Source organism: Anarhichas minor, unplaced genomic scaffold (assembly GCF_050575085.1).
Source record: "Anarhichas minor isolate MPS153535 unplaced genomic scaffold, ASM5057508v1 ptg000028l, whole genome shotgun sequence".
Lineage (NCBI taxonomy): Eukaryota > Metazoa > Chordata > Actinopteri > Perciformes > Anarhichadidae > Anarhichas > Anarhichas minor.
Window position 1 is genome coordinate 18,307,131 of NW_027466474.1, and position 22,554 is coordinate 18,329,684.

The 22,554-nt window shown below is 41.3% G+C and overlaps 1 protein-coding gene across 4 annotated transcripts in view; it reads left to right on the forward strand.

The window, feature by feature from the left end:
* Positions 1-22,554, forward strand: part of il1rapl2 (interleukin 1 receptor accessory protein-like 2) — a 364,876-nt gene that overhangs the window by 252,294 nt on the left and 90,028 nt on the right. For all 4 annotated transcript variants that reach the window (XM_076103526.1, XM_076103528.1, XM_076103527.1 and 1 more), the window contains 2 exons: positions 4,321-4,507; positions 4,594-4,747. In XM_076103526.1, coding sequence (XP_075959641.1) covers positions 4,321-4,507; positions 4,594-4,747 — 341 coding nt within the window. The remainder of the gene's footprint in view (positions 1-4,320; positions 4,508-4,593; positions 4,748-22,554) is intronic.

The following is a 22,554-nucleotide window of genomic DNA, read 5'->3' on the forward strand; positions in this document are numbered from 1 at the left end:
CGATTCCTTCAGATATTTTGACACAGTGGTTGAGGTCTTATGTTTGCAATCAAATTATCTGATCAGATGTCTGCTGGCAAATCACACAGAGGAATAGAGTCATGGACAAGTGCTGAAAACACGTCTGTTGGCAGGGAGAACGATGAGTTCATTGAACATCTTTGATTTCCAAAGTTGAGGGAAGTTCTTCTAGGAAGCCAATTAAAGGAGAGTTCCAACCTCAGATTCACTGTGTGAACACATTGGAACTGCTGTGAACACATCCAGGAGATGGTGGGAATCTTTCATCCTAACCCATCGGCTTCCCAGAATCTCACAAACAAAAGCAATGAACATAATGTATTTAAGAGTGGGATTAATATATAATAAAGCTCGGGCTGTATTGGATCTGTTAGACATTAATTCTTACTGAATATATGTTCTTCTTTCTTCTAATAATCCCAAATAAATTCACAGCTGGATTTTACTTGTCACAAATGACTAATATCAAAGATAACTTCATTATTTTAGGTGCAAAGAGCTTTTTGTCATGAAGGTACAGCATAGAGACTAAATGTGCAGCTCATGCATTAACCACACTTGTGTCTTTTACTTCAGGGCCATTTTAGTCACTGAAGCATTGAAACCTATTCCACATATGAATACACACCCACACGCAATTTGCATCCGTAAGAGGTGCACAGCATGCGCTAAATGCTTCCGACACAGCGTTTGCATTGTGGTCTAATCGAAGCGTCATGTTTATAGTGAGATATGCGTAACACATTTGTCTTTACGTAGATGCTGTTTTTAACGTTTAGCGTCAGGCCTCCGGTTTCTGGGTTGGACAGGCAGAGAGGGGGAGTCGTGACGAAAGGCTGATACATCGGGGGGGGGGGGGGGGGGGGAGACGGGACACAGTAGATAGGAACAACAAGAGGAAGCTGTTTTCCCTTTTTCAGTTCACCCCGGTTCAATGTGCAGCACTGGCATGAACGTGTAGAATAATATCAAAGCAACAAGATGAAAGAATGTTTTAACATTAAATCCCTTTCAGCTCACGAATGCGTAAGTGTGTTTGTGTCATTTCCCGGTGCAAGGGCGGATCTGAATTTGCTTTGAATTTAGATATTTCATCACATATCATTGATGGAGCATGTGGAGGTTTACCGCATGATTCTTGATCTATATGAATCATTTGTAATTATCTTTCAAGTACACAGAATAAATGGTATTACCAACTAGTAGAGGTGGGGCAGCCATAACTTCAGATAACGTTCAACCTCCAATAATGGATTCTTCAGGCCCCCGGGGAGGGGGGGTCCTGTAAAAACGGCATCAACATAATCGTCACCGTCAAAAGTTATAATGGAAATGACATTGGCAAAGTCTTTTTCATATGAACATATCCAGCAAATACAGAGTAATATAGACATTAATGTAAAGCTCTCCACTAACTATCGGGCTAGTTGCTAAATGCTCCACCATGTTTACCAGACAGCTGCTAACATTGCCTGTCTGCATTTCATTTCAAATATTAGCAGACATTAATACACAGGTTCGGCAACCCTCTCCAAATAAAAACGACTTTTATTTATTCATCACGTTCGTCACGCAGCGATGAAAATACGATTTTTTGGTCAGCACTAATGCATGTAGACGTGGGCCTGAATCACTCGAGGGAAAAACAAGATGCCCTAGGCTGGAGATGGAGGGATGAGGAGGGGAGAAACTGAGAGATGGATGGGTGGATAAAAGGCTTTCCAGGTCTCTAGTTCAATGCTCAGTGGTCTTGGTTAGGTCAATGACAAAAAAAAAACTCTGTCCCCTGTATGACACAAGCGCGCGCACACACACACACACACACACACACACAGCACTGATGGGATAAGTGGTTTAGATCCACTTAGATGAGAGGTTATAGTTTGGGGACAATGGATGAGTCCTCCCAGTGTGGGTGGGAGAGAGAAAGAAAGAGAGATCAATGTGGTCCTTTGTGTCTGGAGGTGAACTTGGAAGAACACACACACACACACACACACACACACACACACACACAAAACTTTTTAAACTTTAAATCCAAAATAGTGTTGAATGCACATTGCGTCATACACTTTGTAACACACTTTCAAAGTTAGTTATTTTCATTTCATTAGATGATACGGCTCATACTGTCACAAGTAACAGCAGCAGGATGTAGTGTGTTATATCTAACCCTCCAACATTGCACAGACAAAAATGGCAGCTCACATTATCTCAACACAGTCCAAAGAGCTGACCAGTCTTATAAGGTATTGCTTCAGCTCTGTTCCTGCACACCTGATCCAATTAAGAGCTGCACCTTCATTGTATAAGGTGTGCAAACACAAGGCAGTAGTAAACCTTGCACAACAAATAGGCTTTAGGTCTGGCTTGAGAAACATTTCTTGTGTATTATTTAAGTAGCATTGGACTGTAAACAGAGCATTGACATATTACCACCCCATAAGGTGTTTTATGGTTAACAGTTGCTTATTTATGCATCCAGCTGGCATGTAGCAACATTTGCATTGATCTGGAGTCGTGGCTCTCTCGGTTGCTGATGAAACCTGGGAAACATCTGGCTCTTGAGCTGCTAAATGCTATCCGCTATGTTCGCCTGCTAGTTGCTGACTTGTCCGTCTGTTGGTTCATCCTGGTTCTGGTAGTTTGCAGTGGGGTTTTTGGAGCATGTTCACAAAAACAATGGCTTGCCTCAACTGCAAAATAGTTTAATTCGGGCGGTAAGAGTGAACTAAATATGTATGCTCTGAAAAGTCAAAAAATGCTAAATGTAGTAACAGGAACTATGGAGTCAGGTGATAATTCTCTGTGTTAATACATAGTCAATTAATCCATCGTCAACAAAACATCTAGATCAATATAACATCAAATGTATTCATCATGGACCATGTAACTTTGCCAAAAATAATAAATCCAAAACTAAATGTAGCTACCAGCTACTCTCTGTTTTCTACCAAATGTAGCTACTAGCTACTCTCTGTTTTCTACCAAACGTAGCTACCAGCTACTCTCTGTTTTCTACCAAACGTAGCTACTAGCTACTCTCTGTTTTCTACCAAACGTAGCTACCAGCTACTCTGTTTTCTACCAAACGTAGCTACCAGCTACTCTCTGTTTTCTACCAAATGTAGCTACTAGCTACCGTACTGGCTACTAGCTTTGCTGTGTAGCTTAAATTTGGAGTCGGCATGAGGGTTCCAAAGAGTGACTGATGAATCGTCGACTCACACACCATTTGTCATGTTCATATTGAACAATATGTATCCCACATAAAAAATATGTTTTATCAATTTGCCAACATCTTTCTCAGTATTTGCTGAGTAAATGTACAATTAGCAGTAGCACATAGTATGGGATTGGGGCATCGTTAGGATGAGCAGTAAGTTATCATCTTTATTCATTACAGTAGCTCTGATAGATCTGATTCTATCAAATACTTGCACGGTGTAACAATTGAGAACTAGCATTAGATGGAAAGTGAGAAAATTAGGGCCTGCTGCAAGCTCCAAAGCTGGAACTTCCCACGGGTATTTTATTTGTATAACCAGAAGATCTCTCTTGCCATGACAGTTTGAGCCTAGAAGGCCTATCTAAGCACAGGTGTAAATAATGCAATTGATGATGTCTGTCATGGCTTGCTGGGACACTTCAATAACCCATAGCCGTTAGTGTTATTTGTAACACCTGTGCTTTTCCTGCTACTTACTGACTTGTACTTTTAATTGACATTGGACTTTTGTTGTGATGAAGACATTTTGTTTCTTTTAATGAAACCAAACAATTACACTCATGATGGATACATGATATTTTGAATACTTTTGTTTTACTGTATTTCTATTTTTGTGTTTGCACAATGAGAGGAACAAATAACCACAGTCAAATTCCTGGTATGTGTACTCATACCTGGCTGATGCGGATTGTGATGCAATGCAATGAGTCCACCATTGCCTAAAGATGTAACTCTACAGAGTGTCATTTCTTATGAAATTGTGTTTTGTTTGTGTTAGTGGCGGGTTTTACAATCAGTCATTTCTTCTTGACGCCAATTCCCTCCATGTTGTCACATAGGCACTGGGATGTCAGAGGGCCTATCATTTTACCAAAATACCCACAGCAGTGCCAGACGATCCACTCAATACTTTCACCATGAAAACAGCTCTTACACTTTTCACACAGAGTTCCAGTTTTTGACAAATGGCGGAATGACTCATGTCACTGTTGTGGTTAACTCTTGGATGAAGAAATAATAATAGAACATGATAAAACCTTTTTCCAATGTTGTGTTTGTAATCTCTTCAGGAACTCGACATACTGCATGAAAGTGTCCATGTCCATGATTGTGGAGGAGAGGGATGAGGGGAGATGCTTCAGCAGCAAAATCCGACATCTGGAGAAAGCTGAGATCACCCACAGCAAAATGATCACCTGCCCTGATATAGAAGACTATTTGGCCCCGTACAAGCAACCGCAGATGACCTGGTATAAGGTACGACACACAAAAAAGATCAGCGTAACCATACCTGAGTCATCTGTAGACTGTTGTAACTTGATCAGGCTGTGTGTCTTTCTCAGGAGTGCGAGCGGGTTGAATGGAGAAGCTCCATTACTGTGAACACTACAAAGATCTGGATTCCTGTGGTGGAAGAGGGTGACGGGGGAAATTACACCTGTGAGTTACAGTATGGATCCAGACTGGTGCGGCGGACAACAGAGCTCAAAGTTACAGGTAGGACACGGTTCATGGATGGATGGAGGGATGGATGGATGGATCTTTGAAAACATAGGATGGGACAGGGAATGATATGCAATTGGATGGTTCGAGTTTGGACAGGACTGGATACTATACAATCAAATGAGAAAGCATTGAATGACCATGAACATGACATTGGAAGATATGATTGAATAAAAAAGGGACTGATGATGGTTAAATCACGGCTAAGCCTCTAGTTACTAACCTGGACGGATAAACAACCAGGGGACCCTCACCGGAGGACCTCAGGCTGCTGTCCTACTCATAAGAGGTTAAGGAGCTCACAGATGTATTTTGGGGCTAGGCCTAATGTATCCCCAAAGGTACTGTAATTATTACAATTATGAAATGAATTCTGAAAGCCAGTGGAGGGAGGCTAAATAAAGGGTGATGAGGTCTTGCTTAATTGAATTTGTTAAGATGCTTGCTGCTGCATTTTTATCGTAACTAATCACGAGAGAGAACTCGTGGACACGGATAAATGGAGTTACAGCAGTCTGAACAGCATAAAATAAAGGATGGATACTGTTCTCAAGGTCAGGAGATACAAATGGTTGACAATATCTCATTTTTGGACTGTTGCTTTAACCTTTTTGACTTTAGCATCAACACAGTTTGACTCCAAGGTAACATTTATTGACAACTGCCAATGTTGCCTTGAACAGAGTTGAGGAGAGCAAATAACGATCGTTGATTAATAGTCTTTTAGTTGCAGGAAACTGTATAACATGCAGCACTTAATCCGGTCAACTCTGTTAATAACTGAAGGCGTTTTCAGACCAAACCGTTCCGGGGACTCTCTGAGAGGAAGTGTCCTACTTTTTCCCCAAGTGATATTGGTACATACAGCCGGGTGTTGTCAGCATAAAAATGACAAATTTGCAAGCGATGTCCCCGACACCACAAGTGAAATGGGCAGTCGAAGAAGAGGCATTACTAATGGTAAATTAAAATGTTTTATATGTTGTCATTTGTTTTATGACAGGATAGGATGGATAGGATGGCGTCTGTTGACTGCTGTAGATTGTAAAGGTCCTGGGTGTCCATTGGGTCAGGCAGACTCAGACTGTATATGCCAACACTAGGCTACTTGGGTATCAAGTATCAATTTAATCTCTCTTATTTTGCAGAATTGATTAATTATATGTGCATTACACCACTCCACCCGAGTGGTTTCGGGTAAATTGACGAATCAAAGATAGAGAGTGGACTCAAACCATGACAGAAATATGTACTCTGGCTGCTTTTAATATACAATGGATCTCTCAGTGACTCCAGAGCATCCATTATTTTTGACAGATGCCTGACTCAGCAATACATCATTCATCATTACTGCAGCACTTTTAAAGTTTCCTCTTTGCAAAACACAACTCCACTCTAAAACAATAGAGTGCATTCACATTCATGGCACCATGTTGTGTATTTGCGTTTGGTCTATTTGTTTTATTCCCAGATTAAACACACATTGCTTCAAGCTTCGGTGGCTTTTGACTTAACTTCGACTCGGCAGTAACATCTGCACTTCGCTGTTCGGAGTTTAAGCTGACTTGCATCTACACTTTTGTGCTGTGTGTGTGTGTGTGTGTGTGTGGGGGGGGGGGCTGCAGTCCCTTTGATTATGTGCACATGCATGCTTGAGTTTTGACATTGTGCCATGTGCATAATGCATGTTGGTGTCTGTGAGCAATGAATGACAACATTGTGTGCTTATTTTCAATGACACACACAACATGCACCCTGCCTTTGCTTTAACACATTCAGACACTTTCCCTCACACACACACACACACACACACACACACACACACACACACATAAACTGAGTGATTCTCTAGTCTGACATAATGGGTGTGCCATGACAAGCAGCAGAGAGTAAAAGTGGATCCTCCTTGAACAACATCCTTTGAGTATGCTGTCATGCATTTAGTGCTCCATATCTCTTATATTTTGAATTCCAGGACCAAAGTCTGGGTCTTCTTCATCTTGCACCTTGTGATTTGGTTCAGATGTACGGCAACCTTTTGTTCAGTGGAGTCGATACGAAGGCATCGCTTCAGTTGTCAAGGAATTGTTCAGAGCCACTTTTCCTCACTTCCCTTCATGTACTCTCTCCCATGGAGGAAGATAACGCGGGAAAACCACATTTTCTACCAGTTTGGTTTATTGTGTATAGTGCTGTGTTTTTCCTTAAATACAATACTAATACAATACTTTTCTGTTGCTTGTCCACATTGACCATGGCTAACACAATGCTGTTCATACATATTAACAATAATAACCGTACAAATGCAATTACAACACAGCCAAAGGATCACATTCTTCCAGTGTTGTAAGCAAGACCATTGAAACCGAGACCACGTCACGTCCAGAAACAGACCGCTGCGAGTGACACACCCGTCTTACATGTGGATCATGCAAACCAGAGGCCCTCCTCAAATTGGTCTGAAAAATCCATATTTCCATAAAAACACCCACAGAAGACTCCTATTCATTCACTTCTTTTACAACCAACTATACTGTATAGCAATGTTCCAAACAACAAATATGCTTGACGTTTAAACAGAAGTTTAAACTACGACTAGTCCACAAGTAAGAAAACAATCAGAAATCAAAATCAATCACAATTTAATATTTCAATTTTAAGAAGCAAGATCCGAGATTTGGAGCAATATTGTTGCCTTTCAACGGCTCTCGACATGGCCGGCATCTCACAGCTAACGTGCAGCCACAGCCACTATATCTTTACATAGCAAATAGCTGTGGTTAAAACACCGTTTATTCTCCTGCATGCATCTACATTAACGGGGCAATCTAGCACGACAGCACCACAGACAATCCAAGCTACATTCGAAAAAACCTAAATCCAAACTTTGACTGAATTTGGGAAAGAGGAGGTGGTGGCAGATGGGTGCTGGGAGAACGAGGCGGGTTGGAGGTGAGTCAGGAGAAGCTAATGAGTTCAGATCAGAGTGAAGAACCGCTGCTGCTGCAGGAAGAGCAGCAGCTCTCCACGGCAACAGCTGAGACAGCTGTATGCTAACCCCTGGAACTACAAATACAGCAAAACTTGTGTTTTCAAGTTGACACAAATTAAAAAATTCCAGGTAGCAGAAGTCATGATGGGGAAAAAATAGACAAAAGATTTGATTGGTCTTTTCATACACAAGGAAGTTTCATGTCTCTATCCCCGTGCTGTTGTTTCTGGATCATTATCAGAAACGTTACAGAAATGAGCAGAGAAGCAAACTAACATATGGGGACAGAAGAACTCAGTGAAGCAATATAAGCATGAACCAACATGTTTGTGTGTGTGTGTGTGTGTGTGTGTGTGTGTGTGTGTGTGTGTGTGTGTCAGCCTGATGCTGCACACGCTAACTGTTGGGAGGCCAATTTATCTCAGCCTGTTTAGGGAGCCAGGATATCTCTTGCTCTTACTGCTTTTCCTTCTTCATGCAGCCTCTCTCTCTCTCCATTCCTCTCCCTCTCTCCGCCTCTTTTCTCTCCGTTTCCACAAACATACACGCAAAGCTTAGGGCCAATCCTCCGGGCCATTCCAAGCCAACGCTCGTGACCCACAGCGAGATTTCTGTGTGTATCTGCATGCGTGAATATATAAATTGTGCATGTATCCGCTGTGCATCTCTGTGTGAGTTTTACAGTGTCACGGTACTTCAACATCCCAGCAGTAACGTTGTGCCGTGAAGGATTCCTCTCTCTCACGTGGTGTAAATGGGGATTTGTTGAACCTCAGCTCCGTATATATTTCTGACAGCACGCTCACACTGTAAACGATGTCCAGTGAAACCAGCCCTTAAAAACATGCGTCAGTGCGTGGCAGGCCCTCGGCTAAAACATCTCTGTCCTTCATCCTGTAGTTAGGTCTGTGTCTCTTGGCAGCGGGTTTTATCGCCGTGCTTTCAACATTAAATGGAGATTAAAGAAAAGACACGGGCAGAGCCTGCAGATCAGCTGCTGGCTACTATGTTGATTCCAGCAAAAACACACAAGAGTTGGAAATAGACCCAAAGTCGGCTGTGAGATTGAGGAAAAACCTGCGACAGGGAGGATGTATTCTAAATGTCACCCTCTCAATGTACTTCCTTCAAAGCTTCGCACTGTTAGATTTTTTTTAAACATTTGCAGCTTTTAATTAACCGCTGCACCCGAGGGACGTGTACGCTTTGTGAACGTTGGGGTAATCGCTTGTGTTCACAATGCTGTTCATACTGTCAATTATTAGCCCCGGGATGTTCTTGGGTCTAGACTAATGGCGCAGCGCTCGCCACGCTTTATCGCTTGTCAGGGACACTTTAATTAATTTGCCCAAAAAATAAAGTAGAATTAGAAATGTCAGAGAGGTATTTTTAATTTCCTTGTTAGAAATACACACAGACAAGACAGGGAATTGAAGACAAACGACGCTCTAGGAACGCCACCAAAGGACAAATAATGAGCACGAGGAGTGTTGCAGCTCTTATTTATGTTGCTCCAGCAGTTGTGCGTCAACAAAAATTATTTATCATTGTATATATATATATATATATATATATATATGTATGTATATGGTGTGTACGTATAGTCTTGGGAGACACCTTTTAAAAATGATAAACCATCGTGACCCAATAAACAATATACTGAATCTATAAATCGTGAGAAGAGCGGATTTGTGCTTGAATTAATGTACCTGACCATTTTTACTGCTATTTCTACATCACCTTATATTACATTCAATTGGTAAACCAGCCGTTCCAAAGAGACGTACGTTTGATAAAAAATAATTGTCGGCGTTAATTAATTAATGCGTTAACGCGATAATAACGCGTTAACTTGCCCAGCACTAATATATATATGTATCACAATATTGCAGGTTTATTTTCAAGATATGAAATGACCTATATCCCACTAGAAGATTTTGGCCCTATCACCTAGGCTTAATCTCCCCGGGTCATGATCGTCGGAGAGAAGAGGAGGGGTATAAATGAAAACGTTAGTCTTTTTGTTTTTCTGATGCTACTACTAGCAGTAGTCAAAGTCAGAAATGTCCGCATCCTCTGCATAAGGGCTTTAAAATATACAGATTTGTCTCACGGCTGGAAGACAGGAAGCTTAGTGAGGACACATCCATTACGCAATTTCGGTAAAAAGAATTACAGTGTAATGAAATGTTCATGAAAGTTTTAACAAGTAGTGTTCTTAGGATCCCAGTAGATACTACTAGTTCTACTGGTAGTTCTACTTTTCCTTACTGCTGCTTACTGGGGCGACTGTGGCTCAGTGGTACAGCAGGGTCGTCCTTCAATCAGAGGATCGGTGGTTCGCTCCCCGGCTCCGCTAGTCCATGTCGATGTGTCCTTGGGCAAGACACTTAACCCCAAACTGCTCCTGCAGGCTGTTCCTGCCGTGTGTGAATGGGTTTGAATGATTAGTTAGTCCTTATGGTGAGCTGCCATCAGTGTATGAATGGCGGTGAATGATGGCATGTAGTGATAAAGCACTACACAAGTACAATCCAGTTACTGATGTTATCATATTCATTTGAATAATCCTCATATTTGCCAAGTGAAAAACAGACTACTGACAACATCTGTCGTGTGTTCTGTGACACTGTGTGTCTGTCTGCTGCTGTTTGGTCTTTGAATGGTTCTGCCCTATCGTGTGTGTGTCCATTGACAACATGCAGTTGTTAATAATCTCTATGTGATCACAGAGTCGTATAGTATTACTGCTGTAGCCTGGGGGGGTTAGCCCCAGAATAGATCGCACACAGATACTAAAGCAAAAGCACACACTCACATAAACAGATGAAGCACATGCACGGTCCGCTGGGTAGAGCAGAGCTGATCAGGTCAGAGCAGGGGTAACTCTGGGTCAGTGGAGGAGGGAGAGAGGGAGATGTGGGGAGGAACAGAGGGGGGGAGGAGGGAGAAACACACAGGAAGAGAATCAGGATTCAAAAAAACAAAGCAGCAGATTAATATTAATACAGTAAATGCAGATGGAGGATACTAATGAAGAATCGGTCTCTTGTCATTGTGAGCGTGTTTGCTGATGTCTGATGTTGGCATATAACTCAAAGCAGTGCTTATACGTGCAGCCTCATTGAGCCGCCGGCATGGCTGTAGGCCCGTCTAGTCTTGTTATATTTCAAGGTTCAACTCGCATGATGATCATGCTAGAGTAAAGTTAAGTATCACTTACTTACTTATTAAATCAAGGACGGCTTCTTATTTGAAGATGGGGATAGTTTGTTTTTTTGCATCCAGTCGCCTGTTCTGTCGCTTTATTCAGAACAGACCTGTTTATTTTGTTGTGTTGTATAATTGTTCTGTGTTATTAATACTGTATTGTACAAATCGCACAAAACATTTTCTACTTTTTCTGCAGTTCTCTTCAGTTGTCCCTTTTCTTGTTTTACACCGACAGCTAAATAACAGTATTTTACTGTGAGAAATACAGTGGTACATTTTGTAGGTTATAGCGCTGTAAAATAAATGACTTCATTAATAAACATTTTACTATAAAGTATGACCAGAAATAACAGAATATTACTGTACTTCAGCATGGAAGAAATGAACTGTGTAATACTGTACTTCATTAGCTGTACAGTTAGTTTTCTGTGGCATGAAATACAGTAACTAGATATTGTTGGCGGTAAGTTTCTGTTGATTTGACATTAAACATCTTACAGTGTAACACATGAAGAGACCCAACGAGCAAAGGGACAGAGAGATGTCATCACTCTATCACGTCACAGCTGGATTCAAGCCAGAAAAACATTAATGTTGACGCCACAGAAACATGTAGCACACTGCTTGTATGTAAGACATAATTAATGCAAATGTATATAATTGTATATAATTAAATGTCATACAGCAAAGTCAGTGAAAACACTGATTTCATTTACATTGTTGAAAATATTAGGTGCAAAGTGCAATATTAGGTTAGGACAGCTGGAAATAAGTCAAAATGAAACATATGTTAACAATGTTAAAAAAACACAACAAAAATAAAACATCTTCTATAAAGCCAGGCTTGATCCTGCACTTAAACCCTGATTCCTCTCATTATCCAAGGAATCCATTCTGCCCTGTGAAAGGATCAAACGATAGGTTCTTGGAGAACGCTAAAGACCTTTTTTATTATTTTTAAGAACGTTCCTGCAGATGGACACAGGGAGAAGGACAAACAGACAGACTGAACTCTCTTATCTTGTTTTTATATTCGTCATGTCCCACAGTGAAGAGCTCCATCAGCTCTGAGCTGCCTTCAGCAGCAATCTGCTACCTACCTACTAACACGGCTCTGTGTGTGTGTGTGTGTGTGAGAGAGAGAGAGAGAGAGTGGGTTTTTGTGTGTTTTTGCCTGCAAGCCTGCACGTACAAACAAGAGTAGGAGTATTCTGATGTATCTGATGCTGTGTGTGTGATCGTGTCTTTAATTGTGTAATACAGGGAGGAAATCAAAATGTGTGGACAGCTGCTTGTACACGTTAGGAAAAGGATAATAAAAGCAAACTAAGGATAACAGTCAAGGGATATCATACGTTTTGATTTGAATAATTTGTCCCCAATATGTCTGACTGAAATAATCTACTGGCAGATATTTAAATGTACGAACAAATTTGACTCTAACATTTCATTATAAGTGAGATCTACATGTGTTCTAATCACAGAGAATGTGCCTCAGTTCTGTTCAGTTTAGATACTGTCGCTAGAAGAAATCTTTCCTTAAAGGTGCAATATACGGGATTCCGATTATAACATAGAAACAAGCTTATCTGTGTATAGAAGTGGTGGAGTAATATCTACCAGAGTAGAGAATGAAGTCGAATCTGTGTGCAGGCACAACCTGTTATTGTTTTAAGGTATTTTCATAGAGACAACATGGCTCCCAACTTCCCACCTGACGAGTAGCTAAGTGAGTCCTTTACATCGGAGGATTCAGTGTAAAGGTAACACGATTGCAATGCCTCTTCCCAAAATCAACAGAAACAACTGTGTACAGACGAACCTGTGAGCTTACATTTTATTTGCTCTTGTGATTTGTAATGAAGTAGCTCCAACGCAAACACAGAAATGAAGTGACGTAACGTTCACATTCATTATTTCGAGGTGGAGACACGAACCTCAGAGACTATATCTTAAAATATTGACGAATTAAATCACAACTTGCATAGTCGCTGCATTTTATAGCAGATGTTTCCCTCGGCCTGAAATATTTAACTTCAATGAACATCATACATCATGATCCCCGGCAAAAACAAATCTCACTCCAGGTTGTTGTAAATCGGCCCTGGTTTTCGTGTAACTGCATTCACACTAAGCTATGCTCAAACATTGGTTCCTATAGTTACATTGAGGCATTGCTGACACTGTAGTTGCGTAGGTGTATTGAGATCGATTGCTTAAAGTGATAACAGAGAACCTTCCTCCCCCCATAGACAATCCGAGTGGTGCTATCGTTGGCGCCGCAGTCGCAAAGGCAACTGGATCGCTCCACGACTTTTTGGAGCTAGCGCCAGCAACTGTCGTTGGGAAAAAAAGTTAGCGGTTAAAATTGCATAGTGAAAGCGATGTTCATTGGTAACTAATCTAACGCTAACGCTGATTGTTTTGTTATTCTATAGCAATTGTATCATGCTATCAACATTTACTTCATAATGATAAGTTAAAGCAAAACATCGCGTCTATTGCCACCTCAAATTTGGGCAAATTTGAACACTCAACTGTTTGTGTTTATGTGCCACACAAACCGATGTACCACCTGTATCCACGATCTGAATGTGAAACACACTCACTCTGACTCTTCTTTGCCTCAGTTCATGCCATCGACAGCCAATTAACATCTGTTCAACTCCACTTTTATCTCTTCATTGACCTCGTCTTCCATTGTACCGGCTTCTAAAGTTATGTCACTGTCATTGTGAGCACATCTTCACCATGTGCTCTGTAACTTACCTGACGGTCCTTTCTCTTCCGCTAAATCTCAGATTTTCCAAATCTTCTGTGGGTGACATCATTGTCTAATCTTTTTCTCCTGCACACTTTGTCCCAAGCAATTCACATTACAACCTCTCTCTCTCTCTCTGTTCCCTTCCCTTTTCCTTAGTCTTTTTCCACCCAGAGCCATTTATCAAAAAAGTCTCATCCATATTTCAGAGGCATTTCAAAGTAAAATGTGTGTTAGCAAAGTACACAGCATTCAGGCTAAATTTAACACTGCTGAGAATTTCTGTGTTAGGGCATGTGGGTGTGTGTGTGTGAGAGAGAGAGAAAGATGGGACGTGAGACAGGGTGAGAGAGAGAGGGACAAAGAAATAGAGGGGATTTGCGGTGGTGCAAAATATTTGTAACCTCATTGGAATAATGCTAAGCCTAATGCAACATTACTTCCCCTGCATGACAGTTTTACACGCTCACACACCCTCTCTCTAGGACGCAGGACTTTGTCTTTCCCTTCCAACCCCCCAACCCCCCTGTCTACATCTGTTACAGCCCGTCTCTCCACCTCCCTCCCTCCCTCTATCTCTCCTCTCTTTCCTCCTCTCTGTTTGCCTCTCCCTCCCTTTCTTTTCTTTTAGTGTTGTTCTTCCCTTCATCTCTCTTATACTTTCACTCTCTCTTCCTCCGGTTCCATCTTTCTCTCGCTCTTTCTCAATTTGACACACCGCATATTGTGTGTGTGTGTGTGTGTGTATGTGTTTTTGTGCATGCGTTAAGGGCCCATGACCTAGTTAGAGTCTCACCTCCTAATTCATTGTGAAATTGGCTCTGTTCTCTAAAGACAGATGGGCTTGATGAGGTAACTACTCTCACACACACACACACACACACATACAGACACCTACTATTAACATGACTCTGCAACTTAAATAGAATGCGAGACAGAGAGATGGCAGGAGACAGAGAAGGACAAACAACATTATAAGAACAGAATATCCTGTGTGTTTCTGAGGCAGAATTCATTTATTTAAAAGTTAAAGCTCAGGGCGTCATTCGCTGTTCCATCTAAGATATGGGACCATCATCTTAGCAGAACAGTTTGCAAACGTCTGTGGAGAGTTGTGTAACTGTATTTCAATCCGTGTAAGCAGATTTGTAAATGAATATCGCTTAATGAATGAATTTGCCGCCGGCTGTTCTCCCGGTGAAGTAGTCTGCTAGCTGCGGAGGTGAGGTGATTTGGAGACTCTTTTACATATTGACAAGTCTGACTACAAATAGATTCTAATACACATTGGCAGATCCCTTTGCACATTAACAAATCTTACGTGAACACGGATTGAGATACAGTTGCATAACTCTCCACACACATTTGTAAATAGTTCTGCTACAATTACGGCCCCATATTTTAAAGATGCATGATACCAGTTTTTAGCACACATCGCCTGGGTTTGCATCCCCAAACCATCTCATGGTACTTGGGATCAGTGCAGAGTATTTAAAAAAGAAACAGTCATGTATGGTGGTACCGGTAGCTTTCCCTCGTCAGTCAGTGATGTAGATGACTGAATGTTCTCTCAACTCTAATCAAATCTAAAACTCAATCTTAACCTGCTTTCTTACGGAAAAATGAAGTTTCTCAAGTACATCTCAAAGGTCTGACAGGCCTTAGTGGAGTCCCAGAGTGACTCAGAGATAAACCTGGACACCTGGAAGACTAAAAACAGGCTGCCTTTGCTTCCTTAGAGATAATTCTCAAACTAGGATAATACTCATATGCGGAAGTTTAAAGTTCTGTTTTAGAGATATAAAAATAGAGTAATCACAGGCTGTGATGACGTAAAACTGTATCTAAATGTCAAGAGGAGGAACTGAGAGGGTTTTGTGAAAATTCACACCTTAGGTGCGAAGACGTTTAACATTCAGTTTTAGAGACAAAATGTTTTTCTCAAAAGCACCCTGATGAAGTTTGACAGCATGCAGGTACAGGCAGGGCAAACAGAACAACTGCTAAATGATGATGGAAATAAATTGAATGAGTCACGTCAGCCATCATTACTTCTAAACCAACATAGGATCCTGTTCTTCAGATTGCAGTCTATTGCTTAAATGTATTGCACGGCTTTGACCTTAACAGAAGAGAGTTCTTAGCGGACCGTCTGCACCTCTGCTAACCCGAACAGCCAATGTGGGTTTATTTATGGCCACCATCTCCCGCTAACCTTAACAAACTGGATGTGATGATTTTGTGTTGATCGTATAATTGCTCTGGAAAGCACTGACAAACCGGTCAATAGGGGTGTCAGGTCTGAGAACACTCCTGTGGGTCGTTGAGGAAGCAAATGACAAGCAACATATTATGTCGTTTAGGGAAGAAGACTCGTGGTTCGTGGTATTGCTGATGTATCATTGGTCAAATACGATGGTCTCCTTTGTTTTTTTATTCATGTAAGGTAGGCTCTATTTGATTCTACAGCTGTTGAGATGGTAGAGGGCAGGTTAACTGTACCCCCAACATATTCACTTGTTATTTTCCCTTGCTAAGGAAAAGATCATGGTTTGGGGTTAAAATATGTGCTGCTCCTACGTCACAAAGCCAACATTGACTATTGGCAGGAAACAAGAGGCTGTGTCCTGACCTCCTCTCTATGCAGACTTTGTGACACTATGTCCTCCTCCCAACGGACGAGGGTCATCACTTCTGTAATCCTGTAATTCCAGAGGGCTTTGTACTTTACTTGAGTATTTCCATTTTATGTAACTTTATACTTCTAGTCCACTTCATCTCAGAGGGAAATATTGGACTTTTAACTTCACTACATTTATTTGTCAGTATTAGTTACTAGTAAGACTACTACAGATCCAGCCTAAATATATTACATTCTGCATAATGTATATACTTTTACTTTTTGATGGCAATACTTTTGTACTTTTATTTAAGTAGCAATGTTTTATTGTTGATTTGTTAAGTAGCAAGTATTTTCACACAGTGCTCTAGGAAACAATAAATCAAGAACACATTTGTTTTAGTTGTGGCGGCAGCCAGCCCAGCCCTTGAGAAGTGTAAAAATACTTTTGGTTAATTATGAAACTGTGGATGAACAAAATAAACTTCTCAAGGTAATCAATGGGAGATACTGATCTGGTTAGACTTGTATGATGAAGTGTAGCGCTTGGAGATTCCCTCCATAGTACAAGCAAGATCAACATCATGCATCATGCATTATCAATTAGCCTCATCTTTGTTACATTTCTTTGACCCGCTGAGGTTACGGCTCACGACTTGAGCATCCTAATGTCTCATTAAATATATATTATTTTTCAAAAAAACATACCTACTGAACAGCTGTGGTGTTTTGACACTGGCTGTGTGTGGATTTTACCCAGACATGCTTTCCACTTTAACATAATTATTATACCTGAAAGAACCCTTGTGGAAAAAAGCATTAATGTTGTCGCACTCTTGTGATTAATAATGGGAATGGGTTTTTGACTATTGTCCTCAAAATAACCTCTGTAATATATCCATAACGATGTAAATGTATGCCACCAACAGCAAAATCATTGTGCTATTTGGTTGGATGAAGACAGTTTGCTGGTAAAATTACAAACAACATGCAAACAGTCTGGAACGAGGCATTTGTCAGTAATGTCTTCAGCATGATTTGGATATTTTTTTCATTGGAAAATACAGAGGAAAAAGACAGATGGTAGAAGATTAAGAAGAAGGATAACGGACAACACTTTTAGTGAGTCCTTGAACTGCAAACATCCTGGCAATGAAATGTGGGTTGTACTGTATACTCCCTCTCCACACATATGCTTTATTTTTTAATTAATTCAGTCCATCTACAAAGAGGTACAGTAAGACAAAATGGTTAAAGAGGGTGACAATGACATGCTACAAAGGCATGACTTAAGCCCGGGACGTTGCGATTATATGGCGTGCACTGTAACCACTTGCTACCAAGGTGATTTTATTCATTCGTCTAGTGTGGTTGAAGTAACCCTTCAAATACTGTGATACACTATGAACACATCCTTTTCTTTTTGTCCTCTGGATACAGGGATATAACAGGGAAATATAATCCTGTGGAGAATTACTAATTCCGATTAGCCATTTTCTATAGCAGTTTACTAATCACTCTGGCAAAGCAAATTCTCGAAATAAACAAGAATGAGAGTATCTAGCCACGCCAGCGGCTCTGCGATGCTGTAATAAAACAGACTGTTAGATAGTCTAGCATACAGCCTAGGCTTCTACACTGCAACACTACCACAGGAGTGCCACATTTGAGTGAATAACAGATCTGTTTCAAGATCATAGATAGAGACACTAGGGTGGACAGCAGTAGGTTATCTTTTATTGCGCAAGCATTTTTCAATAATTGGCTGTTCAGTTCCCAAGCATGACATCAGCTGAACCAGGAACAGGTTTAGATCACTGTGATACACAACTTCAAATACACAGCGAGAAACTTTTATAAAGTAGGTGACATGCAGGGAGTCAACACTGTCAGATGAGCTAAACAACATGCATACAAAGATACACTGCCCTCAGGTGCTATTAAATCATGACACACCAGATCAGTTGCACCTTGTTTGGAAACCCTGAACCCTTCACGCTTTGGCTAAGGTTTAAAAAGAAGCGGCAAATGTAGGAAATCTGTTGTAAAAACAACATTAAAACACTAGAACAGCAGCTGACAACCCATGCTGATGGCCATGTGCAGAAAGGCTGCCAATTAATTTGTCGGTGGGACCCTTGTCTCGTCGGCGCAGCAGTCTCCCACAGTCTGGACTCTTTTTGAACACAAGATTGGCACTTGTTCATGGAAAACCAAAGGCAATGGCCTCATCTCTCTCATCTTAATCATAGACTGTATATAAGAAGTGGCTGTAGTCATGGTGACGTCACCCATTGGTTTGTGGGCTGCCCTTTTGAAGCCTTGAGTTCGGAGATTCCGCCGTCGCCATCTTGGATTACGGCCTCCAACATGTTAGTGTTTTTGCAACCAACGAACACAAGTCACCATATTTGGATTGCGTAGGAGTGATATAGTAACGCCGTATACAACTCTGGTAGCAACAGCAACCTGTCAATCACAGTAAGCCCGCCCTAAAGCATCCCCTGCTTTATGGTCTGTTTGACTCTAAATGGACCATAATGTACTAAATGAACATCATGCTGTATTGAAGAAGACGTGAAACTAGAGATTGAGACCATAAACACATGTTTACAATGTTTACTGAGGTATTAAATCAAGTGAGAAGTAGAGTCATTTTCTCATAGACTTCTATACAATTAGACTTCTTTTTGCAACCAGAGGAGTCGCCCCTCCTGGTCGGTAGAGAGAATGCAAGTTTAAGCAAAGTTAAAGACTAATGATTGGTTTGGAACAACCATTTATTTCTTAAAGATTACCACAGGGGACATTCTTCAGCAAACGTGAGCACACCAAGCCTTTTCAAGACACCATGACCATGTCAGAGAGAGATAGACGATAAGAGAGGAGACACCGGGCAAGTTGGTTTAGGATGGATCATGTGAGTCAACTTCAGCTGCTGCTACTTTTACTCTAGTGTCAGCTAATAAAGAGGACCCAGGAGATAGCCGTATTTGGTCGACGTGACTTGATATCCTTTGTTTTTTTTTCCACTTCAAACATGATTCAACATGATTCAACCACTGGCCTGGAAAATAAGGGAGTCAATAGGTACATTATGTATACACACGCACACACGCAAGTTTAATTTGTCCATTGATGTTGAAGAAGGGCACAAAAATACGTTTTCACACACACATGCATACACGGTCACACACACAGACTAAGACACGCAAGACCATTGATGGTAACTTCCTTTCCCTGTGTCTGGCTCTCTCTCTTTCACACACACACACACACACACACACACACAAACACCCTGGAAACCCAGTGGTCAAGTTAATTGCATTAAACAACCTTAAGATGCAGACCGTTCTGTCTCTCACACATCGATACCTCTGAGAGAGAGGCAAGCGAAAGAAAAACAACAAAAAGGACAAAACAAGAAGAAAAGACTGATGGGAAAAAAACTAAGCAGGGAAAACAAGTTAAGGAGAAAAAAAAAAGTGGAGTGATTATGCAAATTGGTTTACGCCAAGTTAGCCACACTGGGACATTAATAACAAACTTTGTTTACCCTGGGTAGATTTTGACAAACTTTATCCAGAGCATTATTATTATCTGTGGCCTGCAGAGAACAGGATGACAGTTCATAATCAGTTTCCAACGTCTCACAGAGAGAACCAATATGCAGAGAATAAAATTACCTTAACAAGCAGATACTTCACTCACGCTGTCTGCCACACTTTAAAAAACAGGAAAATTATCCGAAAGTCAGTTTTAAGAAGTATTCAAATAATTTTATTATGTAGCGGCAGGTTTGAGGATGGGAAAAAAACTGAAAGAAAGCGGTACTTAAAAGACATTAGATGTTATGTAATAACAAGAGTGCGAGTCAAATGTTTTTCAACCTTTACTAAATTCATATTAATGACTCCCACCTGCACATAATTCCATTCACAACAAAAACCATTGATTCTGCAGCCTACACTGCACACTCTGTTAAATACATCATTTAGATATTCAATCCGATAATGTACAAACTAGCAGGTTTAAGCAGATGTTTTTACAACAAATGTAAAAACGAGAATTTGTGGTCTTCGACAGAGTTCTGTCCTGGAACTATTTTTTGACGAACAACAGCGTTGTTGTCTCGGGGGGGTCGCTGGGTTTGGTGCCATCATGCCTGTACAGAAGAGGTCACCGAACGTGTCTGACAAGCCGTACTAAAGCTGAGACGCTACGCAGAAGAACAGGACGGATGGGTGAACTGTTGTTTGTCAAAAAACCCTGAGTTAGCATTTCTCTTTTCGTGCGCGGAGACAAACGGAAAGACTAGACAACACAATTTAGAAACACTGTGTTAAAAGGCTTTTGCATGGGTAACATTTTGACATGTCACTGTAGAAAAAAGCACAGGTGTGGCTCACTGAAACACTTGAATAGAAGCCATTGTATTGTTACTGTGCGTTTCCTACTCTGCTTCTAACCCTTATAATAAGCTACTCTGTCAGGACTCCCCTCTGATTGATTTGTTTCCCAAATAACTGCATTTTCCAAAATATTGAACTATGCCCTTAAATCCCTTTAGGATGATTAGCATCAGCCTTCAAAACTTCCTGAGTCATAGCATTACCACACCATGAATGTCTTATAGGACAGCTTCAAAAGACAAGTTTAGATGGGTGTATGTACCAGTTCTTCCCTTTTGAACAGCCTCAGAGTGAGCTGATTGGACAGTACTTTCTCTGGCTGTCCCTGTCTGCTGTTTCCACATCAGACCTGTACAATGATGACCATAGAAATAGAATATTAGTAGAACGGACATTCATCTGTCAAACAAAAACGTTCTTTCACATAGGAGACCGCTGTCTGTGCCGCATGTGAAACAAGAAGTCCACGTTGATTTATTTTTCACATAGCTTTCGTACTTACGCAACGGCACTTCCTTTGTTATTATAACCCAAACCACCTCTTTTTCTAAACCAATAATTCATAATCTGTTCCTAAACCTAACCAAGTAGCTTTCTCTACTAAAGCTAACTCAGTTGTTTCTTGTGAAGACGGAAGTTCATTTTGAAAAGACGCTTGTGACTAAAGGAAATCCGGTGTTGCTGGACTTTCGTAAGAAAGGTCACAAAAAATGAGCAGTAGCTTTTTGTAAGGTATCATACCAACCTTTGTATAAGGATACCTTGTATGGTGACCACACAAAGAGTGTTGCCTGGAAGAGAGCGGACCCAGCTCCAGAGACGGATGACTGGCTAGTTAGCTAGGTAGCTTGTCCTTCTTCGGAGCAGGAGGAAGTTAGGAGCAGGGACAGTTATATCCAAAACTACCCCTGACCACCGGCCCGCAGTCCAGCTTATTTTCTGTAACCAGAGTAGCATTCAAGCACGGTGGAATTAGCAAGCTAGCTAACTTGCCAGCTGTACCCTAGTTAGCTAGCTAGCCTGCTAATTCCACCAGGATTGAATGCTACACTGGTTATAGAAAATAGGCTGAACACAATTGTCAATCGTCTGGTGATAGCTGTGTTTTCCTATGCTGTGACAAGAGTGTGTTGATGAAGCATTGAGTTGTTACGCAGTGATAAGTAATGCTACACTGGTGTACTACAGTGAAACACACCAGAACTCTGTACCCTGGTACCCTGTCCGAGCATTGCTTCTTATTACCACTGTAGCAGGTATTCTATACACTAAGTGTAATCCATCCATCCATCCATCCATTTTCCACCGCTTATCCGGGGTCGGGTCGCGGTGGCAGCAGGCCAAGCAGGCCGACCCAGACCTCCCTCTCACCGGCAACATGTTCCCAGGCCAGCTGGGAGATGTAATCTCTCCAGCGTGTTCTGGGTCTTCCCCGGGGTCTCTTCCCAGTTGGACGTGCCTGGAAAACCTCCAGTGGGAGGGGTCCAGGAGGCATCCTAATTAGATGCCCGAACCACCTCAGCTGACTCCTTTCGACGCGAAGGAGTAGCGGCTCGACTCCAAGCTCCCTCCTGATGACCGAGCTCCTTACCCTATCTCTAAGGCTGAGCCCGGCCACCCTACGGAGGAAACTCATTTCGGCCGCTTGTAGCCGCGACCTTGTCCTTTCGGTCACGACTCAGAGTTCATGACCATAGGTGAGGGTAGGAACGTAATTGTAAGTGTAATCATAAACCAAATTATTTAATCCATAACAGTCTTTCATAAAAGCCCTTTTTTTCTGAAATCCATTATCCACAGCCC